The sequence below is a fragment of the Myodes glareolus genome, chromosome 6 (genome assembly GCF_982192425.1).
Source record: "Myodes glareolus chromosome 6, mMyoGla1.1, whole genome shotgun sequence".
Taxonomy (NCBI): Eukaryota; Metazoa; Chordata; class Mammalia; order Rodentia; family Cricetidae; genus Myodes; species Myodes glareolus.
Window position 1 is genome coordinate 64,054,516 of NC_142031.1, and position 27,204 is coordinate 64,081,719.

At 40.6% G+C, this 27,204-nt stretch overlaps 1 protein-coding gene across 5 annotated transcripts; it reads right to left on the reverse strand.

Moving 5' to 3' along the window:
- Positions 1 to 4,396: 4,396 nt before the first annotated feature.
- Positions 4,397 to 27,204, reverse strand: LOC125404031 (retinol dehydrogenase 14). 5 transcript variants are annotated; one of them, XM_048439703.3, is made up of 10 exons: positions 27,077 to 27,204; positions 25,414 to 25,503; positions 24,919 to 25,092; positions 23,879 to 24,016; positions 22,358 to 22,819; positions 21,964 to 22,131; positions 20,541 to 20,670; positions 17,707 to 17,829; positions 17,134 to 17,318; positions 9,886 to 10,268 (listed from the first exon to the last, which is right to left on the reverse strand). In XM_048439703.3, exons 1-10 carry the CDS (start codon positions 27,107 to 27,109, stop codon positions 9,939 to 9,941), a joined length of 1,833 nt encoding a protein of 610 aa, XP_048295660.2. In that variant the 5' UTR covers positions 27,110 to 27,204; the 3' UTR covers positions 9,886 to 9,938. The 5 variants fall into 5 exon arrangements, with proteins under 5 accessions (XP_048295664.3, XP_048295660.2, XP_048295659.2 ...); XM_048439702.3 differs by having other exon boundaries at positions 22,310 to 22,819; XM_048439705.3 differs by lacking the exon at positions 24,919 to 25,092.

The following is a 27,204-nucleotide window of genomic DNA, read 5'->3' on the forward strand; positions in this document are numbered from 1 at the left end:
ATCCATTCATTAACCTTCATCTCATTTGAGGCTAAGGGCTTAATCAACCTCCTTGCTGCTCTTTGAGATTAAATCCACTTGGAATTGTATCTTCTAACACTATATTCACGTAGGGAGCACAGTCTATGAGTTCCAACTTTGGTGTCATTTCTTTTTAAAAGAGGACCAAACAGTGTGGTAGAAGGATGAAAATAAGAATGCAGTATAATGCTGCATGTGTACAAAAATGCCGTAGTAAAGCCAATTGTTTTGTCAGCCTACAAATTAAACAAATAAAAATGAAAACAAGCAAAAAAATAGCCAAAAAATGGACCCAGCTTAAAATCACTTTCAAGGCACTGAGTCCCCAAACTTTTTGTGCATTTATTTTTAGTAAAGATAGCTGTTTGTCACTTTATTCAACCGGAAATTTCCAATGATCTGCCCTCGTTTTCTTGTTGCAAAGCACTCAGACGACGTTTTATAGAAATCCACTTGTTCTTTGACCTTACGTTTTAGCAGTTTATGTTATGACTATTAAATTGTCCTGTGATTAACACAGCTAATGAGCACACAAGGACACATAGCTTTGGCTGGCTTTTCTCTGTTGCTGCCTGCATCCCCAGCATGCAGATACCAGGCCAAGGTCTAACATGTGAAAGATATTCAAATATTTGTTAATTGGACAAGTGATGGCACATAATCTCCTTGTCTTAACGATGACAGGATGAAGGGGAGCAAAGGGTTCACAGTTAAAGCCAACCTGTGGTATATAGGCCACATGTATCCCAGGACAACTGGAAATGTGGTCTGCCACATAATTATAAACTTACTAAAAATATTGCAAGGGTTTGTTCTCCCTCCCTCCCTCCCTCCCTCTCTTTCCTTTTACATTTTGCAATGTAGTTTTACAGCTTTCCAGCATGAACTTTGACAAGATATTCTCGCGGTTTCCAAAGGATGGACACAACGCCATGCTAGAAATGAACTCATCACCATCTTTACAGGTTACGAGTCTCAATTTGTGTGTTTCTCAGAAAGAATGGAGCTTCTGCTCTTACAGTAAGTCAGTCACATGGTGGCTGCTGAAGAGCGCATCAAAGTAGAGTAACTTTGATTAAACATCTGGCTTGGCAAAAACCTCTTCCTTGCTGTCTGCAGAAAGCTGGGCATGCCTTCCAACTTTCCTCTAGGAATTAACTACCTTCCTCCATGTTGACCTGTAACTAATTTAACTCCCCATTGTCCAGAGAAGCCTTGTGAACATCTGAAGCTGTCTGTGGGGGCCCAGCTCCTGAAGGGTGATTAGTAACATGTTCTCTTTAGTGATTCTTGGGACATTTGGAATCAATTAAATATTCAAATATAGATTTTTCTTAGATCTCTGGCCAGGCCCAGCAGGTTTGTGCGGGGACGGAGCTGGAAGCAGATAACTGCTATTCCTCACCCCAGAATCTATAGTTGGAGATAGATTTCAAAATATACTCTCTAGACCTCCTGGGTCTTCGAGTAAATAATCATACAAGATTAAAAATCATATAGAAAAACAGAAGCTGCCCCGTACAGAAGGAGTTGCTGTTTTTACAAGCACCACAGAAAGATGAACTCTATGTGAATGTAGCAGGCTTGGAAGACGGCACTGAGGTTGTTGAAGCGCAATAGAATATTCTGGCCTAGCTGAGCATGGTTTTTGCAGTTTTATAATATTGGGGTAAAAACAAAGACAGTATGTGAGAATATCTAACATGGATTGACAATGGCTCACCAAGCCTGAAATATGCACAGTTAGCTTTCTGCAGAAACAGGCTACTGGTTCATGGTTTAGAGTCCTTTCCATCAAACATACTCCGCTAACCATTACTATTACTGATCGTTATTACTTCGACTGTCATTATTAGGCATGGTTTTGAAACAGAAGTGGATGCATGTTTAGGTTACCATCTGTCTAAATGCTTGACTCTCTCTTACACATTCATTCACTGACCTGTCCTTTGAAATCAGTAGTTGTCAGCCAGCAAAATAGTTCAGTGCTTGCTATAGGTGCCTGATGACTTGATCTCCAGAACCAAGGACAAGGTGGAAGGAGAGAGCAGAATCCACAAACTTGTTCTCTGACCTTCCTATGTATGTTGTGGCACAGGCATATATGCATACACAACCAGAAGCTTTACAATGGACATTGTAGCTGATGCTAGCGCTAAGAAGACAAGTTTTAGAATCGTTATGTAATTTTCCACGATCGCTAGAAGAGTTAAGTTGGGGAGTGATTAACTAAACCCAGTGTAGTGGTATGCTAAGAAATTAAACCCCTTTCCCAGCTAAATGGTAATTAGGAACCCCACTTGATTACGTACTGTGGGTGATGCTCAAACAGCAGGCCAATGATTGTGCTGCTTATAGGACCAAATGCTTGAATGAAGTCAGTTTTAAAACCAACCAACCAACCAACCAACCAGCCAGCCAGCAAGCCAGCCAACTAACCAGCCAGCCAACCAATCAACCAATAACAAAGTCAAGAATAAGGAGGGAAAAAATGGGTTTCACTTCACTTATTCCATTGTTTGGCCCAGGCAATTGTTCTACCAGTATTTTGCTGAGAGTAAAAGTATCAAAGTAATAGAATGGTTTCCCTTACTCCTTTGCGTGGTGGAAAGATCAGGAGTGAGTTATGGGAGAAAGAGAGGGCTGGAATGATCTTCCCATGCCACTGCTACGGGCCCTTGATTCCATCAGGCACAGTAGTGGGGAAGACATCTTCCAAATGGCAGCTCATTTTACCGTAATAGCTGGTGTTTGCAGATAAGTTTCTTTTCCCATCACTATAAATTAATATATCCTATTTTATTGTAGTGCCACAAACAAGAACGCTGAAAGGCTCAAAAGGTCCAAATCCCCTGAAAAGCATCAGGTATCAAAATACAGCCAGAGAAAGATGGTATTAAACGAAAAAGGGAGCTCCTTTTTAATGAAGCCGAGGTGTAGGACAGATTTATTAGCTTCTATTTTTCCAAGCTGCATTCTCGTGTACTTCCTGCCCATATTTCCACGTTTAGCAGGTCTCTTTGTAGGATGACCTTCTAAAACACATTTCAAAGACTACGGCGTAGCTCTGCCCACTATGTCCTCAGAGACACACCTGTGGTGAGAGGACCATTTGCTGTACTCAGAAGGCAATGCTCTAAAGGAAAGCAGACCTCTAGTGTGATCTGCCAAGATCGTGCCAATCTGGGGAAGAAACAATATTTTTAACCAGGTCCGACAAGTTCTTAGAAATAATAAGCATTAGCTTTGCCCTAATGGTCATTAAACTAAAGGGAGCTGCCTCTCATTTGGTGTTTTCATTAATATTCTGAGGTGACAGGACAAAAAATAATTAAGTTATTAAGTTGATGTTTCTGATATTAAAACACAGAAGCCTATAATATGCCCATTTTGGCTGAAGTATTTTTATAAAACATTTTATTATAACTATTATATATGTACATACTTAATAAATAAAATTCATATATGTATAAAATATATATTTTATAAAGCATATGTAAATGTATTTATAGTTCATTCTTTGTTGTTCTTTTTCACTCCATGTCAGCTACTATACTTTGATTTTTGAGGGAGAAAAATTACTTTCTTTGGATAATTTTTTTAAATTGTCTAACCAGCCCTGGCGTGACCAATTAGCGCACTTTAAGCAAAGCTAAGTTGGGGAAACAAAACAAGAAGACAGAATTGCTTCTGCCTACAGGTTCACCTGCTGGACACATGTCAGGGAACATATGAAGAGATGATCTGAAGGCAAGGACGTGGATGACTCTTCTATATTCAGGGCTGAACCCTACAGATAGACAGTCTAAGAGGGTCGTGACCAGACATTTGCCTGTTTAAATAAGATTGTAAGTTTGTTTTGCAATATTTCATGCACTCTATTTCCATGTCTAGTACACTCTGTTGGGCTGTGGGGGCTAGAGTTCTTTCCATTCAACAGGACTGAGCACAGGCATGTGGCAGTTTGTGAAGGATCTCCAGCACGTATTATAGAGCTGAAAGTTTACAGATGCTCTATCAACTACAACAATCTATGTCCCTTTGGGGAATGCCAGCCCTACATCACTGCTATATTTATATACTCAACATTGACGTTACAGTAAAAGACTTCGACAGCTGGAAAAGGAAAACAAAAAACAAAACAGCATCAGAAAGAGGCTAAGAAAACTTACTGCAAGGTTAACTCGAAAACCATCACAGGTTTGCAAGTGCGTTAGGACACGAGGTCATAGACTGGAGTTTTATAAACAAAAAGTTTCCGAGCAGTATACAAGATATGACAGGAAGAACATGGGTACAGCAAGACTACAAAAGGCCAGGGAGGACAAGCTATGAACTGCACTCAGATACTTCTAAAGAAATGCACACTGAGGAATCGGCTTCATAAATTTATTCCAAGTAATAATTTATGTGCACACACTAGGCATATTATTTCCACAAAACAGGCACTGTAGGAAAAATTCTTAACATCTCACTGTGAAACGCAAAAGGTTTTAGTAAACCCTCTTAAAATACCTTTTAAACTGCCAATATCTTTGCATTTGTTATTTATGATTGCCCAATTATAATTTTTAATAGTAAAACAGAGAATGGTGCTGCTCACTTTAGTTTTTTAACTTTGCATTAGCCCACGTAACAGCGCTCTTCAAGTGTTCATGTGTACCTCTCGGCAGTATTACCATAAAACTCAAACTGTTTTCAAATAGCACACGCTCACAACACGCTGCTCCCAACCAAAGCCGTGATGGATAGTCTTATAAATAGCGCTCTTATCTTTACTCCTACTTTAAAATGCCGACCATCACTTCACTGATATCCCACAGTTTTCTTGCAACTGACTCATCCATAGCTTTGGGCAATAGTTCTTCCTCCTTACAATCTCCAAAGTACTTTCCGGATACCCCTTCCACCTCGGGTGAGGAGGCTAAGTAGATGGAGGTCTGGGCACCTTCTAGTGGAGTTTTGAAAAACGCCCACGATACCAAATTGAAAAGTGGTCTGGCCAACAGTGGGATGTGTATGTGCCTCCCGAGGTTTGTCCGCACAATACCAGGATGCAACACATTGACAGTCACGTTTGTGCCTTCTAAGCGACGGGCTAGTTCTCTAGTGAAAAGAATGTTAGCCAGTTTGCTTCGACTATAAGAGAAGCTTTTATTATAGTTCTGTTCACTGTTCAAGTCTTCAAAGTTGATGTCTCCATATTTATAAAGTTTGGAAGAAACGACGACAATCCTGCTGGGAGCGGAACTTTTGAGGAGGCCAAGCAGAAGATTGGTGAGTAGGAAGTGGCCCAGATGGTTCACTCCAAACTGCATCTCAAAGCCATCTTCCGTCTTCATGTATGGGCACTGGAAGATCCCTGCATTATTGATCAGGACGTCAAGCCTGGGTTCCTCCTTTAAAACCAGAAAGAGAATGCAGAATTAGGAACACGCATTTTCCACAGCTCTTTTCACTCGGGTCTGTTTTCCTAACAATGAAAGGAGTTTGAGACTAAAACTAATCTCAAGTTTTAGCCTATGTATCCAGTAACTGTTTGACACTGTCAATCTTAGACTTTCTACAACTTAATGATTATGAATATGTATACTCTTACATTTCACTCAGATGTTGATGATATAATTATCAAAGTCTTTTTGAAAACAGAAATACAAAATTTGGAGGTGAGAGACTCCTAGGATGGTATGTGTTCTCTTAATTTCAGTTGAACAAGAAAAATATCAGTTTGGTGTTGTTATATCAAATTTATAATGTGTCCCTGTGATAAAACTAAAAAATCTTGCAAAATATGAAAAAAATAGACTTTTAAGGCAATGTTACATGATTAGCAGGGGCCTGCTTGGTCCCTTTCTCAGATAACCTCATTTACTTCTAAAGTCATTAAGTTCAAGACAGACCCAGGTGACTTGGTCATTGTCACCAGGCATCTAAGAGGCAAGTCAGAATCAGCCTGAAGATGAAATCCTTAGATTCCAAAGCCTATTCTCATAATTAGTAACCTAGCCTTGCCTTCTATCTTCTAACTGGGCTGTTTAAAACAGATCTCCTGGTAAATTGGGAACACGGGGACCTTGGGAGAGGGTTGAAGGGAAGGGGAGAGGCAGGGAGGGGAGCAGAGAAAAATACAGAGCTCAATAAAAATCAATAATTAAAAAAAAACAGAGCTTGAGTCACGGTGAGCAAGGCTGACCATATCCAGCAAAGGGCTGGTTTTGTGACTCCCACCTTACTGGTACCACCATCAATGGCAAATTAAGATGTTTTATTCTGCAGTTCTGTTAAGTATAAAATGCCACCACAGTGACAGAATAACTTCAAGGCACTTCCCCAAAATTGGAATTAAAAAAAAAAAAAACAAGTCAGAGAAGGAAACTTTGGACTAGAGTGAATACTGCTAAAAAATCAAGAAAGAAAGGTTAATCAAATCATTGAGTGGATAACATCAAAATATTAGTAAGAACACAGAACCATCATGGGAGCCAACAGTACAAGAGATTAAAGAGATAGCATCAACAGACACCATTAACCATCACTGTGGTTCCAGAACGTGGCCCTTTCTTCCCCATATGAAATCTCTTCCAAGCATCATACACTTCCACATCTTCCCAAATTAAAGTCCTAAACTGTACTGTTCTCACAGGGAGTCTTTTCATTCCTTACATCATTTAGGTTGGTTTTCCTTGGCTCTTTTCTGGCTTCTCTGTCTCTTCTGATGACAGAGGGAAAGAAATGCACAATGTGTTCCAGGTGTAAAGTCACAGTGATGACCTATGATTAAATTAATTTCAGGTCAAATTTCAATTCTCTCTCTTTGCCAAGTGTAAGTGAAAGAAAAATGTGTTAAATTTCACAACTGTTATCAAAGGCTACCTGTAGGTTAACTGTTTCTCATTCTGGCCCGAGGAAAAAACTTTCATGTATTGCATTAGTCAACTTTAAAAGGGGAATATGAGTTCACAGATACGGGGAAGGAAGGAGTGTTCATCTTCGCTAATCTTCTGGAAAGGGCTCCAGAATTAATCATTTCTGACCTATCATTCTTTGCTGGGTTTGTGTTAAGACCTTATCATTTATTATTTTTTAAATTCTAGAAGATAAATGGTGTAAATTCCAAGAATACCAAACAGTGAATGTCAAAACCTCCAATTCTTTTCCTTCTAATTATAATCACTGAACTTCAGCGCCAAGCAAGAATGTAAATACTTTGGGTAACACAATTTACCTACCTCTTTGTGTTCTGTTCAAGCAGCAAAGGTATCAGGAATGAACATGCTCAACCCTATACATGTCAGTGATCAGAATGACCTGCTTTCTATGCTTCCAAAATCTCCCAGAGACTAATATTGCTACGTGATCTGCTACATGCAAATGACATGTTAACAACAAAACAATTTCTTTGACCTGCACCAGCTCTTAACATGCAACATGCTTCCCTAGGACATAACAGGAGCGTGCTGTGCAATGGTTTCAGTTTTGAGAACTGTGATACTCATTATCTCAAAAGCTACTACCTCTAGGTAAGTGGTTCAGGATGGGCTTTCTTCTGATGAGACGGTTTCTTTGTACAGCTTTGCGTTTACCAGTTATTAACAGCTATGGTCTTAGAAGCAAGGGCAAAACTAAAACAATCTATGCAGAACAAGAAGGAAGCTGAAGGAACTTGGGGACTGGGAAAGTTCCTACAGTGGCAAACAAGCACACTATTCCATTAGCAATCACGACTACATAGAGTTAAATAAGAAACTTCTTTTTGAAGGATGCTTTTATTGGACTGTTAGAGAGTTGTTAGCACATGCAGGCTAAGGCTGCTTAGATCTAACTGCTAACAAATGAACTTCCAGATATTTCTTTTGATCTAAGTACATCATGGAAAAAAAAAAAGCCAGACCCCTCAGCTTTAGAGTCAAGAGATTCCAACTGAGACAAGTGGTCTCCCTGTGCCTAGCTGACTTTAGATCTACCTCTGGTAAATCACCTTGGCCACAATCTTTCTACTTCAGTGTACCATCCACTCCTCAGCCATCAAGCACCAAGAAGGCAAAGACTGAAGAAAGACATGTTACTTAACCTTCCTATGCTTCTGTTCCCTATTAGGAGATGGAGATATTAATGCTTGCTTTAGTATAATTAAAGTCAAGATCTGACAGTAACTAATGATGTGCCTGGCACATCTCCTGTCATACATCAAATATTCAATAAAGCTAGGCCTATGATTTTTATTCCTGTTCTGCTTTGGGCCATAAAGAGGATTCCAAATTCCATTCTCTTTGGAAATGGGATAGAATCTAGTTAGGGATGATGCAAAGGTTGTCAATCAGCAAGAGACACTCCTGCCAACTTTAGCAGGGCAAAACAAACAAAATCAAGAAATGGGAATAAGAAAGAAAAACAGCAAGGAAACTTTTACAGCGGGCCTAACCAAAGCTCTTGGCGAGCTTTTCTCCTGCAGTGCTCTCAGGCCTTGGGACACCATGGAAGATCTGGCACACATTTAACTTCTGACACAGGAAAAACAATTCAAAGATCGGGTGATGATTCCTGGACTGTCCTCGCCTAACAAAACGGAATGTCCAGACACTGGCTTATTTATTCACTTCCTCTGGGGACCTCCCAGGAATTCCTTCTCGGACTTGCCCCTCCTCCCAGCAGGGTCCCCCGAAAGCAGGTGTCTTTCTCAGTCCTGCCCACTCTCAAGGTCACATCAGGCAGGCCTGGGGGTGGGGGGCCCTCCCCCATGACTGGCTGGGCTTCAGTAGACCCACACCTGCAGCAATTCTTGGCAGAAGTTTCGCACTGAACGTAGAGAGGCAAGGTCCAGCTCCTTGACGACCAGCTGGCCTTTGGCGGCGTCGGGCTCTTGACCTTGACCCCCGGCCTGGCCGAGCTCCTGCCGGAGCTGACCAGCCGCCTCCTCCGCTCTCCCGAGATCCCGACAGCCCATGATGACCCGCGCCCCGAGGCGCAGCAGCTCGGCGGCCGTGGCTCGGCCCAGGCCGCTGTTTGCCCCAGTGATCAGCACTGTCTTTCCGTGCATGAGGCTCTGGTCCCCGCCTCCCTGCATCCGCTGGTCCCTGGACCCCGAGAACCGCCGCACAGCCAGCCACAGCGTCCCACCCAGTGCGGCCAGGAGCGCTGCGGCCACAGTCGCCACTGCCATAGCCTTCCGGGCAGGACACACGGAGCCTAGAGCACAAGTTCCGGGGTCCAAAGGGGCCACTGCACGCAAAGGACTCTGGGACGCCGCCTGCCGTCCTGGGCTAGTGCGCGCGGGGCTTGCTGGGATTTGTAGTTTCCCTCCTGAGGGCACCTTGAAGTAGAGTTCATCTTAGAAACCACCCTGTGGAAACCACTAGTGGATTCATTTAGAAGCGGACAGTGTTAAAATTGGCATGCGCCTGCAGACGACGGAACATTTCTCACTTTGATTTTGTTAAACAGCTCGCCACACGGAACTAACAAAGGGCACTTCCTTAGATTCCAGTAGTGTTCTTTCTAACTGGCAGATGCCTGTTCTAGGTGATGATGGGTAGAAATTCATTCGGCCGGGTAACGTTAAAAAAAAAAAAAAAGCAATGTTTTTGAAAGTTAATTGAGCTTCTTGTGAAACAACTTATGTATGCAAACTCTAAATTTACCTAAAGAGCTACCATTATGACTTACACAGATAGAGAGGTACAATGGGATTCAGTACCCTTCAGAGAAGTAGCTTGACAGTTCAAAGTGTTTTTCAATAGCAGCAGCAGCAACAACAACAAAATAAAGAGAAAGGAAGGAAGGAAGGAAAAAAAAAAACACCAAAGGGTGCTTAGTTTTGTGATCCGGTCTGCGGAAATACCTAATTACTCTAGACAACCAAAACGCAACTTTTCATTTTTCAATACCAGACTGTCACTGTTTATTTCTCCTCCCCATCCCTAGTTGCGCTTTTGTGCAATGCCATAAGGTACATGGGCTGTGATGGTGCCGAATTTCTGTGCTGATTCGATGTGGAACATCTGATCATCAAAGAAGATGTGGGGCCGAATCTTCACCAAGATGGGACCTTTGGGGGCTCCAGCCAGGAAAAGAGCTTCATCTATCTCTAGACCCCAGCGGCGAAGGGTCTTCAGCACACGGGCGCCTGAACTCGCCGCACTCCGGGCTGTAACCAAGTAGGTCCTGATGGGACAAAGTAACCGTTCGTCTTTGGCATAGAATTTCTTCTGCAGTTTGCCTAAATCTTCCAGAAAGCCTTTAAGGGGACCCTGGAAAAGAGAACATATGTCTCAGGTGTGAATGGGTGAGCAAAAAGAAGGGATTACTAACAAAAGAGGATCTTATATGACCTAGTAAAATAAACAATGCATACAGTGATTCTGGGCTGAGAGAATGGTGCCAAACTCTCTGCATTTATGTGAAGGTATTTCCTGATACACAGCCATTCCTTTGCATGCCTGGAATAAGTCTCGGATAACCACATCATGTATCATCCAAACGAAGATATTTTAAGTGTGAAAGAATGTTCTATAAATAAGCCAGGACAATAGTCATAACCATCTGTAGTGACTGGGTGAAATATACTTCAGTGATCACCAAAACCACATTTTCCCCATTTTTTCCTGTTAACTGCATCTTTTACCTTTGAAATTAATGTCACTTTGTTTAGCTTGGTATTTGTTTGGCGTAAGTCCAGCCCTGTCTTAAAGCTATATAAGTTTGTAGTTTTTACATTAAGACATAATGTTTGCTTCTTTTTCTATGTTACTCCGGTCTTTACCATTATTTTACGTTTAAATCCATGAGTAAATATATTTTATGCTCCTTTAGTGCATGCGGTCATTGACATGCTGGACACTTGCCCCACAGTGCTAGTTTACACAAAAGAATGTTTATGGAAATAATCTTTGAAAATTTAGTATATCATCAACCATACTGCTTGCTCTTCCCTCTTTACCTGAGTGAGGGTTTGCCTGGACACACATTCCATGATTATATGCATAAGATGGAACTTGGGTCATTAGACTTGGTGACCTTATCCTCTAAGCCACCTCAGTGTCCCATTCTACAAATATTTTACAAATATATATAGTATGCATGTGTGCATATGTGTGTATATATGTATGGTTCGCATATGGAGAACAGAGAACATCTTGTCAGATTTGGTTCTTTCCACTATGTGGGTCTAGGACATTGATTACAGGTCATCCGACTTGAAACAGACACCTTTTACCACCAGATGACGCATCTTGCTGATTATATGTAGTACTTAAAACATTTGGAATCTTTCTAAAATTTAGAAAACTATCTGAACTATGTATCATTCCCTAATAATAAATACCTGGATATTTGGAACATCATAACTTTTCTTCCATAATCATACAACTAAATCAAAGGGTAACCAACGTGGGCATCTTCCAGGGGAAGATGATAGGCAAGAACCTGAACATTTCCAGAGCAATGTGGAAAATCCAGAGATTACACAAACAAGTGTGAAAATTTTAGAACATTTAAAATAACAATAAAGGACAACCCTGTGCTCTACTAACCAAGTAGTGCACTTTTGAAGTTTTCTCTGTGCTCTTCATTAGATTTCGTGAGAAACACCGCAGGCAAGGAAGGAGACAGAAAAGGACATCCTAGTTGGAACAAGAGTTAGAGAGAAAGCCCTGCGTTTGGGAAAGAGTGAATCTTTCCTGAGATCTTTAGACATTGAGGGAAGAATGCTTAAGTTGTTAGAGGGGCTGTAAGCAGGCACTCCATGCATTCTCTCACTGGAGAAATGGAAAGTGGTCTGCTCTTACGGCCAACAGGAGAAGCTGTTAGATCCCAGACTACTGGGCATATCCTTTCACTGGGATTCAGGAAAAGTAGCACCATCTTAAAATTCCAGGAACACAAAGCAAGCAGAGAAGGAAAAAAACCACTGACAGAGTGAGTCTGGTGATTTTTCTGCATAGACTTACAGAGAAAGCCTGACAGTTTGGGTTGAGAAAGACCCAAGGAAAGACCAATCTACAGTTTTAGAACCAATGAGAAGAATTTGAAGTCTGTGACAGTATAAAGAAAGTCAGAGCAACAATACTAACTAAAAGTAGTTCAACTCTTGATTATATTGACTCAGTCTATCAGAATATGTAGTAGAAGAGGAGGAATGACAATTAGCAGATTGAGACAGTATTTACCAAGGCCTTCAAGTGTGCAATTGATTTATATATATATATAAAACACATATATACATATACATATATATGTATATATATAATTGACACACATATAAGAGAATACAATAAAACAAAAATTTACTTTCAAGAGAAATTAAAAAAACTTAGACTTAATGATGACAAAAGTATTAAGCATATAATAGAAAAATTAAAAAGAACTCTTATTGATTACTCTAAAAGTCCAACATCTACTTTAGCAGAAGAAAACAATCATGAGTACAATAGTAACTTTGGCAAATGGGAGCTGACTACAATGCCAGAATTAAACATTACTGTGCAGAAATCAAGGATGCCTTCAGATGATGAGCAGCAGACTACTTGCTTTGTGCTTCTGGAATTTTAAGATGGTGCTACTTTTCCTGAATCCCAGTGAAAGGATATGCCTAGTAGTCTGGGATAAGTAAAGAAGAAATGAACTGAAAGATAAGTAAAAATAGACAAAATCTAGAGGTAAAAATGAACAATACATTTAAATGCTGTGGGACACACAAATACACACAGGGCTAGGAAAGAGAGGCACACATGCATGCACAGACAAAGAGGACATGAAAGTAATTGCACAGAGACAGAGAAAGAGAGAGTTGGAGGCATATGCCACACAGAAATACACACACACGAGCAGTCCATGCATAAACACATGTGTAAGCATGTGCATGCATGGTCACGTACACACAGAAGAGGGAGGGGAGAACACATAAAACTACTCCAACAAGAAGTACAGAAAATCTTGATGAGTTAGTGAAAATATACATAGTATATACTGTGGATCATAGTAGATAAAAGACTCAAAACATTTGAGGTCAGAACCTATGCAATGGGAGTGTGTGAAAAAACAAAACAAAACATGGATGGGCGCCCGAAGGTTGCTAAAGAATAATAAAGGAAACACATAGTTCTGTAACCAGTGAAAATAAAATATACTTTAATTTTATTTTGTTGAGACAGAGTCTCTTGGAATGCACTATGTAGACTAGGCTGCCCTTAGAACCCATAGAGATCCACTTGTCTCTGTGTCCTGATTTATGGGATTCAGGGTGCAGGCTACCATGCTTGGCTATAATGCAATTATAAACTGAGGAAGAAATAGAATTTTCAGGAAGCAAACAGTAATTTTTGCTAGCATATATGTCCTACTGAAATGCTAAAAGAGGACCTGCAATTTTTAAAAGGAACAAATATATAAAAGACCATTTCTGTCTCATTCTTATTTTTAGTCATTGCCAAAGACAAAAAGAGCATCAAGTTATTGTGAGTTAATAGTAAAGAACATAAAATCAATATATGTCAACACAGCACAGAACAAGTTTGGGAGTAATCTGTGGCAAGGGTCATATATTATAGACAAGGAAAATCGGATTGTTTGACCATATATCAAAGTTACATGAAGTTATGTATTACAAGACTTACAATAAACACAGGGGAAAACATATAATTAGTTATTAGTAGTATAAATACAGATGATTCTGAAATATGGTGACTAAACTAGAGACAAAGATTAAAAGATGCGAAATGTTGAGGAAAGTTGGAAGACATTAGATTTTACTAAAGCAGGTATTACTGTTCCCATATACTTAAATGATTTCAAGAACACAGGACACACTCAGCAGAAAATATCACAATAAAAAAGTACAATGCAAACTATGTTTTCTGGTCACTGGAGTAAGTAAGACTTGTACGTAGTAATGGATATGTTGAAAAAACCTCTTCAAATGTTTGGCACTAAGTAACCTAATTGTAAAAAACACACTCCACTTTAATTTTAAAGAATTAAAACAATAATGAAAAGAACAGTGATTTTCAATTGTATAATAAGCAATTCCAACTAATGTAACATATACATATATATACATATATATTTCATATGATAAGTATAAAATAAATAAAAAGACATGGACTTGTTGAAGGTAAAAGTACTGAAAATATAAAATACGTACAACATTATATAAAAACAGGAACATGAATATCAGACTCAGGCATTGCATGAGAAAGAGGAGTTGGTGAATATGATGAAGAATATATACAATAATCTTAAATATGTAGGATTTAAAGTACAGTATACAAAAATTGACAGATGTCATGAAGCACACCTGTAATCCCAGCACCTGGGAAGCTGGCACAGGAGGGCAGTGAGCTCAGTGAGCTCACAGTAAGTCTTGGTTTCAGAGTTAGATCCTGTTTCAAGCAATCAATAAATCTCCACTTATATTAAGATTCTTCAATACTGTCTTCTTCTTGTGAATATAGCAAACAAGCAAGAAGATTTGACCATCTGAAGATGTGAACTGGTATGAGAGGGCTGCTGGTAGTTAAGTGTTGGCAGCACGAGGAACCAAGTTTGGAGCCGAGCCAGTCAGGGGCGGCAGTGTAGGACCATTATCCCAGCCCTAGGGTGGCAGAGAAGGGCAGATGCCCAGAGCTTGCTGTCTAGCTACTGTTATTGTGAATTCCAAACTCACGAAGGACAGTCATAGGGGAAGACGCCTGACATCCATCTCTTGCTTCTATATGTACACACACACACCTTCACATTAACATTGGCATGACTTTAATTAATATGCTTGATCTAATTTACACTTGTAGAATATTCATTCCAACAGCAGCAATGTATTATTTTCGAAGTACACAGTACACACTTGGTAGGTTATAACCTTCTCAGCAAAAAATACAGCACAACAAAGTAAAATACAAAACTTTTTATGGGGGGGTCACAATGGTGTAATATTTGTGCATAGTATTAGAGAGCCCTGTACAGGGGAAAATAGCCTCAACAAATATTTGGCAGTTAATTTACCTTAACTGTAAATACAAACAACAGCAGGGAAGTCATAAGTACAAATATTTTTTTTGAATTGAAATAAAATGATACCACTTCCAAAAGTCAGGGAAATAAAACTACAGTCTACAAAGAAGACAAAACTAAAAGAGCCTATTTTAGAAAACAACCCAAAAAAACAGAAACAAAACAAAAAGCTAAAAAACTGCAATCAGTGACTTCAGTCATCAGATTAAAAATGTTAGGACATAAAGCAAAGAGAACCAGCTTACAAACCGCAATCCCACAGAACTTAGACAACAATGAGGACACTAAGAGAGACATACATGGACCTAATCTACACGAGAAGTAGAAAAAGACAAGATCTCCTGAGTAAATTGGGAGCATGGGAACCTTGGGGGAGGGTTGAAGGGAAGGGGAGAGGCAGAGAGAGAGCAGAGAAAAATGTAGAGCTCAATAAAAATCAATAAAAAATGTTAGGAAAGATACCTCATGGAAAAGGTAAATAAAAATGATAAATCATTGCCTATACTGACCAAAAAACCCAATAAAATAAAATTACAACAATTAACTAATATTAGAAATGAAAGTGGAGAGACATCTCTAACTATTCTACAAACATTAAAACCTTAGTAAGACATTTACAAGTTTATGATAATAAAAATGAGAAATTAAATTGCTAATTCTCTTTGGGGAACATAAAGTAATAGACAAAAGAAAAGAATGAACTGAAGAACAAAGACTGAATAAACAGCAGGTTAAAGGCCTTTCAAGGTCTGGTGAGATAGTTCAGGAGAAAAGTCACTTTTTTCGTAAACCAGAAGAGTTATATGTCTGAGCTCACATGAGGAGGAAGGAAAGAACTGACTCCACAAAGTTGTCCCCTGACCTCCATATATATGCCATGTCACATGTGCCTCCACCCCATCATCACACTACAGCGCACAGAGATGCACATGCACACACATGTGTGTGTGTGTATGTGGTTTTCAATGTTGTTAGAAAGGCTTACCAAAAATTTGCTTAGTTTTCATGCATTTTATGAAATCATTATTACTCTACTAAAATGAGATATCATGAGTAAACTATAGAGTACTTCCCTCATACATATGAAGGCAGACAACTTCTCAATTCTACAGACTGGATCTAGGAATATACAAAAAGGATCACCCTATATGGCCATCTTGAGTGTATCCACAAAGCGGAGCTGCCTCAACAAATTAAAAAGCCTTCAGTGAATTTACATGTCAGTGACTTCCCGAGCCCTTTGATTTTCTCAGTGAATGGTACGAGTGCATCAATCAAAATCTGACATCCATTCTACAAGCCCTTAAAAGTGCACAGTGAGTAGCAGCAGCCTCAACTTGAAAAAGGATATCTGCAAAGATCCTACAGACACATTACTTAAGACTGGAAGATTGACAGTCCTCTGAAGGACAGGGATGGGTGCCAGGCTGGCCGTGCTCATGGATATTACTGAACATTAAATGGATCTGATTCAGTGTAAAACTGGATCATCCGTCAGTTCAGATTTAGTGTGGATTTAGTGTGGATTTTCATGCTTCCATTTTCCTTCTGCTCAAATGTCCATTTCAGATCTTGAATTTTAATATGTCATGAAATAGATTTTAAAAAATCCAAACCAAAACCAAAACCCCCAAATACTTGTTTTGGGCTTGTTGAGGCTAATTATTTACTTGGATCCAAGATTTTAGTCTTGAAACTCTTCTCCATTAAACAATGTCATTCTTGAATTTGGGGGTCACAGACTGACAGCCCCAGAAGATGTTTCCTGAGCAGTGTATTGGAAAGTACCTTACTCTTTTGAGGGCTGGAGATTTTGGAATGGCTTCTTAGTATGCTGTACTGTATTACAACAACTTGAAGAGGGCTAACTCATCAGTAACGAATTACAGCAGTGTTTCCAAAAGGATAAATAAAAGAATGTTCAATTTGAAAGCCAGCGTTGTCAGCAGGACATGTTCCAAAGTAAGGAATTCACAAACAAAAGAGAGCAGAGGGCAAAGGGACTGGAGGGGCCACCTAAAGTTAATTAAAATTCCATCACAAGGACCAATATCTATACTCACATGTTGGAAGATAAGCAGATGACAAAACCGAGCTTGGTAAACTTACCTGAGCAAGAGGCTTATTCTCAAATAGTGTTTCATGTTGGAAGAATTTGTCCAGCCCATGCTCCTTGGCAATATGTTCAGACTCATCAGAGAAGAGGACAGCATCTCCATCAAAGGCCACGCGGAGCTGCGTGTCACAATAAGCCATGTCTTTGGCTCCAGCAAACATGGTTGCAGAGGCGATGCCTGACATCATACGGAGATATTAGCACTCTTCTTAAGCCTATGGGTTTTATTTTCTTTCAGTAAAAACTCCTCCCCCCACGGAGATATTGCTTCTATAGCGACTGCCACATAATTCCACTTCTGTCCATAACTACCAATCTCAGAACAGAGATCTATGCATTGATTCTGTTTATACAGGAATGGGAGGTGAAAATGAATTGTGGAATAATCACTGGAGATGTTCCCTTCCAGAAATGTCAAATCCCTATGGGACAACCATAAGGGGTGCCACATATGTAAAAGCACTAGCCAAAGACCCGAAAAGCTGGTGAGCCACCTAAAGCTAACCCAAGGCAACTGACCATCAGTGTAAACCTTAGGAGCTAGAAGAATAAACCCAGGTTATTACCTTCTTTTATTGCTTCTTGTACTTTTTCAGAATCCGCAGAAAGATACAAGTTGGTAAGATATGCCTTCAAATAGCCAATGGGGCTTTTCCCACCCGTCAAACAGAATCGGTCAATTAGCAACCCTAGTTTTGGGTGAGAAAGACTGTGTTATGATCCAGAGTAAAGATACAACATTGATCCAAATGACATGTACTGGATGCATGAAAGATCATATTAGTAAATCCATGAGAGTTCAGTTGTAAGCCTAACTGCACATTATCATCTAATAAATTATTGAAAATTGAAAATGACCTTCACAGCAGCAGTGTGAGGAAACCTCTCAGACACTTTATATTCTATGCTTGGTATACTACATAGTTTATGGAACATAGACCATGTTTATGGAACATAGACCATGACATAGACCATGTCAGTTTACTCAAAATCACATGGTGGATATTATTCTCCTTATAGAAAAGGATGCTGAAAAGGCTTGACCAATTCGCTGATTCACAGACACAGGGCAGACTGCAGCGTGCATGTTTAAGTATGATAATCCTCTCTTTCCTTAACTAAGCCTCTTCCTTGCTTATTGAAAGAGGATTTTAAAGGTATATCCTTATTTTAAATAACACTTCTGCATTTCTTTAATGCAGTACTAATAATACATTGCTCCTAGACTTAAACTATTTTCTAAAGTTAATCAGAAAATTTCACTCCTTCTTGACTAGAATATTTGATTACAGCTATTAACAGACTTGACATTAATATTCTCTGGATTTTCTTTCCTTTTTTCGATAATGGGACTTATACTAGGAGCATAATATATGTTAGGTAAACATTCTACCAATGAACTATCATGTTCATTTAATTTTCAAAAAATTATTAAGTAGAATACAATTAAGTTGCTCATATTGGTTTTCAACTTGCTATGTTGCTGTGTAGCTCAGGTAGGTCTTGAGTTCAAGGTAATTTTCTAGCTTCTGGCCATAGTCTTCTGAAAAGCTGGCATTATAAGCCTATGTCCTCAAACTCCAATTAAAATACTTTTAAATACCTTCCGACAATTAAAAGAAAAAGATGGACTGTTCAGAAGATTTTTGTAAAGCCAGCACCTGAATATGCAATGAATAAAAGAATGGATTGGTGTGAATCCTTTTTGAGAGTATTAGTCTAAGGAAATAATACAAAGTTTTGGTAAAGATTTATGTATAAAAGTTTGAATTTAGGATTGTATTTTAAAGAAAATGTATTCATCGGTGTGAGTTGATCATGCATATGATAAAATTCTATGTGCTTATTCACACTCAACTTTAAATTTATGATAAATTGGGTAACTACACTATCTAGATAAAGCAAAACCTAGAGTTTAGTTAGCTATTTAAAGACCAAACTCAAAGGGCAACAATGCAGGTAGGAGTATCTGCTTGGCGTTAATAAAATATCACCAAATTTTTAGTTTGGTTGGGCATAAGTGACTCAAAAGTGGGTCTTAAAAACTTAAGTAACATCAGTGTAGTATCCTGGGGAATATGTATTGGCACTAGGACTTAAAACTGTTTTGTTTTGTTTTGTTTGTTTTATTCTCAAAGGGATCCCAGTTCACTGTGAGCCAGGCATGTAAACTGTAGCAAAGACTACAGTAGAGACAGACTCAGGTTGTTTCCTGTACCCGGAAGAGGTAAACAACTAACCCTTCCAAGGTAAAGGAATCTCTCTGTGATTCCAGAGAGAAGAAAAGATGGAAAGGTGTACCAACTAGTTTATCAACAGAATTCCTACAGAAGAAACTGGAAACCTCCGTGTTTTTAAAATGCTGAAGGACAGAAAGACCAGTATCACTTACTTAATCAATAAGACTAGGTACGATGGTGCACACCTATAATCCCAGTACTAGGAAACTGAGACAAAATGACCTAGAGCTAGCCTGGGCTACCTAGCAAGGGCCTATGTGCAAACAAACAAAAAGCATCAAAATATTCTTTATTTACTGAATGAATATTATATACCTCTCAGAGCCCTTGACACAAATTTTCTCTTTTCAATTTATAACATTATGAAGGTTGTATTATTAAAATACATTTTAGGTGCCAATTTTATAATTAGGATCATATGAAATAATATAATAAAACTCAATAACTTGAGTAATACACCTTGGTTAATGCCTAATTTAAACTTAGGATTTCTATGTGCACAAGTTAAACCTGATATTTATGTGACATACCCACAAGTAGATTCATTACTAGCAAACAAGACAATGATGTCTCAAGGAGAATGTTAGATACTTTCAAAATAGAAAAAAAAAATGGGGGGAAACTTTACAAGAAAATTACACATTGATAGAAATGTGTGGAAGACAAGCACCAATAATAAGTAATAAGGGCCGTTTTTCTGGTAAGAATATGGATTTGTGTGTGGGAGAGAGAGGGTAGCCAGGAGCAACCAATTTTAAGAGGTGGGAGGGGAGGTGAAAACCTTTAAACCCTTAACATGGATCTGTGGTGAGGAAGAAGTTTGATCCCATAGAAAAAGCCTCTGGGCTGACGGCTCCTTGAAGTCAAGTTCAGAAGTGAAAAACATAAAGCAGAGAAATATATTGAGGACCTGGGATTAAGACTTTGAAATTCACACTTGACAACTTAAGTCCAGAGCTTTGAGCCCAACTCTGCACTGAAGTTAAAAATGAGCATGGCCTTTCTTGTTCTGACATAGGCAAATAAACATTCCCCACGCAGAAGGGGTTGTCGGTATCAAAGACACTGCAGCGGTTTAAGCCACAGTTAGCAAAATAGTATGGCCTCTTTTTTTGCAGAGCTGTGAGCTGGTCTTCCCACATGGTATTTATTTTACTTACCATAGTGATTGACGCTGTTTATAAGCCGTACTCCCACTTGGGCATGGTTATTAGTCATCAGTACTATATCAAATAAGTCTTGTTCTTCAGGATACAGATCACGGAGTCTGGAGTTGACATGCTGCAACGCCTGCAGGTTACAAACATGGCTATATGAAAAAGGGGAGGCAAGGTAGGCGTTAGGCAGCAGGAGGAAACAGCACCTCGGCAGGGCCAGACTCAAGTTCGACAGAATCCTGGCTAAGCAATCGCCGTGCCTTTCAGAGATGGTTATTTTACCATTCCTATGTTTTATGACTCCCACACATAGGCTTCAGTTAATGCCCATGGCACAGATGGGTTATGTCCTTGGGATGTTATTACAGCATTCTGCTTACTAGAATTATCTCACGGGTGGGGAGAGAAAAAGATCAGGCTATTTATCCCTTTTATGATTTGCCTTCTGGTTTGTCTATTTGTCTTAGTTTATAAATTCTGATTTTATTGTGAGGCATTGGGAAAGGCTTGGGGATTTGCATGTCACTCATATGCAGGAAACAGATTGAGGTCAATTAATAATCTCAATGGTTTTGTTTTGTTTTTGAATTGCTATGGAAGGGAGATAATAGGCTGTTATTTATTTATTTTAACATTTATTTTTAATTGTGTGTGTGTGTGTGTGTGTGTATGTGATGTGAAAATGTTAGTGCCCACAATGTGTCAGATTTTCTGGAGCTGTAGTTGCAGATGGTTGTAACTTGCCCGATATGGAGATTGGGACCCAAAGTCAGGTCCTCTCCAAATAGCGTGGCCCTTTAATACCACACCCTTCTTGCCAGCCCCTTAATCTATTTTTTTTTATTTTTTAAACATATGTCTTTTATAGGCTTGTGGTTTCTCCCCATGTTTCTACATGTCCTGCGAGCACCTTTTACCCCAAACCACAGAGGTGTCATTTGCTTTCCCATGGTGTGTGATTGAGAGTGTGACCATCCTATAATTTACATAGGAGATTAGTTGTAAGTATGACATATTTTAGCACACACTCATAATCCCAAGGGTCAGGAGTATCTTGATTTTCTTGCTGTATTCGAGGGTCATACCAGCTAAAGTGAATTCCATCGTTTTAAGAAAGCATTTATTTCTACGGCTCAGGGCCATTGTTAACTCCCTGTTACTTCCTACCTCTCCATGTATGGAGGAAACAGACTTTTGTTAAAAAGGTCAGAAAACTAGGGCTCCATTTAAGAAAGCCCTGATCTGAAACCATCGATTCAGACTGGGGAAAAATAAATCTCAACAATTCCAGAAGTCTTTGGGACTTGGTCAACTGGAATGGGGCAAGAATTATAAAGACGGTGTAGGGATTCTCGGGGAGACTGGATAAACTCCCAAAGATCTCCCTGGGAGTCCTCATGGGAAAGAAAGGGAGTTCGCACAGTACCTTGACAAACCGAAATGCTGGCCCTGGGGTCAGGATGACGTTCTCATTGGTGAGCTGATACTCCATGTACTTTTCCAGACCCTCTTCTTCGTAGATTTTCCTGTCGTCCACCATATTGAAGAGTGCCCGGGAAGATACAGCAATGGTGATGGCGTGCTTGGGTTTGGGCTGCGGAGAAAGTCAAGGAAAAGAGAGTCAGCACATGCAGAGAGGACTAAGGGATGCAGCTGGAAAGAGAAAAAAAAAAAAACTAAGATGGGAGGGACTTCCCTAGGCAGTAAGTGGGAGGGGGCTGAGGTACAGGATGCAGTGAGCCCAGGGATGCCTGAGGCCTGGGCATTCTCACCGGCCTGGGCCGTGCACAACTGGGGATCTTCTCATATAGCATGCTCACAGATGTCCAGTAGGCCTCGTCCACCTCGTCTTCCTCCATCTGTTGCCGCTGCCGCTGCTGGGCTTCAGACAGACATTCCTGGTCCATGTCCACTGAGGTGCCGTACTGCAGGCGGCGCTGGACATAGGACTTCCACTCAGTAGGAGGAGTACGCGGATACTGAGACTTGGACATCAGCTCTCGAGAGTCACAGCTGTGCGCATAGTCCCGTAATTGCACTTCTTTAGTATCTCTGTTATCTCTGAGATTCCAGGGTTCACTGCCCCCATACATTTTTGAAGTCCTCCTGGAGTTGGGCTCTGGTTCCGGGGGTGTGGGAGGTTGTGAGTCAAGCTGGGTGATAGGTCTGGTTTGTGGAGCCTGTGGTATGGAGACCTTCTCTGGTGTTTGAGGTGGAGGTGAGGCCTCGTGCTGGCTGGGGGAGGCAGAGGAAGTTCGAGAGGTCGCGGCGCTGTTGGGGGCCTGTTGAAGAAATGGGGGTTGAGGCCCAGGCCCACGAGGATACAATCCCAGTCTTCCACTTTGCATCTCCTAGCTCTAGCCTATTCCTAGACCTTGATGAATCTTAGTTCATTCTAGCTCCTTTAACTAGGCCGTAAAGCAAACAAGCAGGCATTGGATATTACTGTTTAGATCGACAGACTGTTCTGCCCTCATACCTGTACCTCGCGAAGGCACATCACAGGTGCTCCTTGTAACATCTGCTTTTTGGTTTTGAGTAAATATGTTCAAGTCCTCTTATCCATAAGCAACATAAATCATAGCCCTTGCCTCCCTCAGCGACTCCAGCCGGCTTCATGCACAAACTGGGTAAGCCACTGACTCTAGAATGCTCCATTTATCCTGATCCTCTCTGGGTCTGTTTGCCCTGCAACTAGCATGTGACTGTTGGCAAGTCTGGGGAGTCACATGATTTCAGGTTTGGTATGCCATAACAGAAGAACTGATTATCTTTCTAAGCAAGCAGGGGGGAATTCTAGAGAAAGAATACCTTTGCTGGAACTGCTCTGCAAGTTGGTATCAAACAAACATTCACGTATTGCCTCCATTGATGTATATGTTCCGCATGTGTGGAAGGATATTCTTGGTGAGATTATTGGACCAAATCTGACAGAATGTAAGTATTTTGTGTGTGTGTGTGTGTGTGTGTGTGTGTGTGTGTATCAGTCCAGGGGATTTGTTCTTTTCTACGTATCTGAAAAGAATCTCATAATTTTGCTTCTGTGGTCAAGCCTAGTTAAGGGCCTACAGAACGCACAATGCCATTCAATTTTTTTCTTTTTTTTTTGTTGATTTCATCTTTTTTTTCATCCCTTTCCTTTCTTGAGAGTCGTGTGTACTCAGCTGTATTTGTTGTGTGGATGAAGGACAGGGAACACACAGCTAAAGGGTGTGTTTAATACTGCTGTCTCTCACTTCGTAGTGTGGAAACTTTAGCAGGGCCTGAGCGCTTTGAAAATTAAGTCCCAATAAATACGTCATTATTTATCATCCATTCCTCTCTTCCATCACTAGCTGTACCTTGACAACACTGTTCCTGCTTCTGGGCTCATCCACTGATGGAGCGCCAGTGGACGGGCTCCGTGATGTTCGGGACCACTGATTTCGCACAATGTACCCTCGAGAGTCTGTGTTAGGTACAGGTATTTCTTGGGAACCCTGTGTAAGAGAAGAGACCCAGATATTTAATTCTTAAACACCTGCTCCTTATACGTGCATGCCCACAGAATAACCATGTCAGGCTAAAAATCAGCAGCAACCAGTGGAAAGATGCCTGCCCCCGTTTCTATGACCCTTGATTTATTCCAGGTCCTTCTAGGTCCTTGTTGTACTGTTCTTGCTTTGGCCCAATCCTAACTTCAGTTTGAAGTTACAAAGTGGAGATCTGCTTAGAAGAACATGAGCATCCAATATTAAGAAATCCTTGTGGGTGGTGACGCTTGAACTATCTCAGGGGCCCCTGGCAGTAGGACCAGGATCTATCCCTGGTGTATGAGCTAGCTTGTTAGGGCTCATTCCCTATGGTGGGATGCCATATTCAACCTTAATGGAGAGGGGAGGGGCTTGACCCTGCCCCAACTTAGTGTGCCAGACTTTATGGACTCCCCATGGGAGCCCTTACCCATTGGAAGGAGTAGATGGGGGGATGGGCTAGTGGTGAGGTGAGGGAGGCTGGAGGAGGGGTGGCAGGGAAAACTGCTGGTGGGATGTAAAATGAAATAAAAGAAAAAGAGTTCCCACCCGTGACTCTTCTAATATGGCACATACCAGAGTTGATCACATCCCCACCCCACAACATTCTCCCTTAAAGACCAAGCTTAATAGAGGTTAAAATTTCACAGCTGTGATTTTACCATCCTATAAAGTGAGGGCACGGGCACCCAAGACCCAGCTGCCGCAGGGACCTGTGACAGCTACAGTAAGTGCCTACAACCTGGCAGCCTGTCTCCTAATGACACCCTGGAGAGGAGGCAAGTGGACTTGTTCCTGTCCCCATATCCTTCCCCTACCCAGGGTGCCTGGGGCTCCCCTCCCAAATTAGTCATGAGATCTCTGCTCACCCTGATCATGGTGATCTGCCGGCCCTGCTCCCACAACAGGCACATGTGAATATAAATACGTATTGTGCGACAGGGGCTAGTTCCCTCAGCTGCACAAAGGCAGCGTCTACAGGCATGGTGATACCGCATGGGGCAACATCTCAGCGGGTGATTCGGGTAGCCCGCACGCCTCATCTGAAAGATTGTGCAGAAAATGGGTCAATGCGATGGTCAGACTTCCCTTCCCTCCCTAATCTGAAGGGACCAGTCTCCTCCTGTTGGCCGAGTGGAGGAGACTGTGATGTTTCTAAACAGGGGGGTTGTGGACTGGAGGGAGGGCAAGGGCCAGCTTCTCCTGAGTGTGTCCCTGATGGCTTCATTGGACCTTAGTTACCCCATGGTGTGAATCTGAATGGCTCAGGTGTCTCTTCCGGAGCTTTTTTCTTCTCACTCGCTTTTTTTTTTTCATTGTGGTTTCTGCTCTCTCTTTTGGCTGTGCTATGGAGAGTAGCTCACCTGAGTGCTCAGACGAGCGCCAGTTTTGTCAGGATCCTTCCTTTTCTCTGCATCTAGACTCTCTTTTGAGTACCTCATCCCAGGCTCATTCTTAATATGGAAACAAAGAATGTTTATTAATTTTGGTTCTCAGAGACATTAGAAACCTTGGGTTTGGAAATAAAAAGGGTAAGTAATGTCTAAATGTTGACTCTTTGCCAATATAAAAAAAATATATGTAAACACAATCTCTTTCAGATTCTAACAAGTATAAGAACACATTTTATAAATAAAAATTGCATAGGCATGTTGTTTTATGACTCAGTTATTCGATAGGCTCAGAATATGATCAGTGTTTAGCACGAAAAATGATAACATGAGAAATGTAACAAGAGTCTTCCAGGGGTCAGCAACTCTTGGATTTCAATATTAAGTTGATAATGCAGAATAGCTGTTTCTCCCCCTCTGTTTTTCTTAAGTTCGCTAATTATGGAATTTTTCATTCTCCATATAGAACAGAAACTCATCTAACTGACCCTAACCAATATTAACCTGATTTTTACAAACAAAAACTTTAATCTTGTACGAACTTATTGGCAGAACATATTCTTAATGTCAATGTTTCCCAGCATCTATCTGAAAAGGGATTTCCTATAAACAAGTTTCTAGGGAAGAATCAAGTACAGATAGGATGACCCTTTTTTTTTTTTCATGGAGGCATAACTAAATATTGATGGTTTCATTTTTTAACTGGGAGGTACTTTTTAGAACACTGTTTGTACAGTTTATGCTAATTTGTTTGTGTACCACGATTAATATTCGGGTTAAATGTCTGGTTCTGGAGCTCCATGTGTGAGTCAGACCAATGTCGCCACAGAGACTTCTGTGCTCATTCATGACTCCCTGTGCCTGCCTGCCCAGGAGTCAACTTCTCCCTCCCCCAAGTCAGTTGAATGACAATGTGACTTCGAGGTGTGGCTTAGTTGCATAAATAATTATTGAACTGACTGAATTCTCTCCACCAATTAATTCCCATGCCCCCATTTCAGTCTCAATAATATTCTGCTACTTCTAGCTTCAAAAGATATTGAACTCCAACCCTTCTTCATCTCTGTGCTGGGTCACCTTCCCATGTCCAAATTCATCTCTGTAGTTAAATGGAAGCCGACTTCATTCCCAGGTCAACTCTGTATTTACTCAGGCACACCAGGAACCTCAGGATGGACCCCTCCTCTCTACCTCCTATTCATTTTCTCCACGCTTTGCCTTACATTCTACTTAAACTGAGTAGCTTTTCTTTTTGTCATTTCTGTGTAAACCGTTTTTCTCTTCAGTAATCTTCAAAGCTTAGCTCATCCCAGTCTGTGTTCAGAACTGAAGGTTCCCCTGTGTCTTTATATACATGTCGCTGAGCCCTGAATTGTACGGTTTATATCTCTGTCCTAGATAGTCGTTGAACTTATTTCTTCATATTAACGATGAGCATATGTTCAGCAAATGCTGGCTTATTAGGCTGACCTACACTCTCCCACTCCACCTCTTTCTTCTGTTCTCTCCACTCCCCTTTATATGTCGCCGTGATCTAGACTTTGTTTTGTCAGAGCATTCCCAGAGAGAAAGGACTGACTAATGTTTACATGTCCTCAGCTTCCCGGTAAGGGTCGAGGGCATTTCACTCATTCACCTTCTTTTTCTGTTTCAAAGATGTCTGACTCATTTCTTCAACTGTTTGGATGCTTTTGTTGTTATGAAGGTCTTCATCTCTCCAGCCCCATTTCCCATCACCTCGCCGCTTCAGTCTAGCTCTGAATT

What these genes read in the sequence shown, in the direction of transcription:
- LOC125404031 (XM_048439702.3), bottom strand. Translation starts at nt 27,109, where the DNA reads ATGAGTCAGACATCTTTGAAACAGAAAAAGAAG. An exon ending in GCGCTCGTCTGAGCACTCAG is followed by an intron (nt 25,093 to 25,413) that starts GTGAGCTACTCT and finishes ACAATCTTTCAG; the next exon opens with ATGAGGCGTGCGGGCTACCC. An exon ending in CAGCATTTCGGTTTGTCAAG is followed by an intron (nt 20,671 to 21,963) that starts GTACTGTGCGAA and finishes TGTAACCTGCAG; the next exon opens with GCGTTGCAGCATGTCAACTC.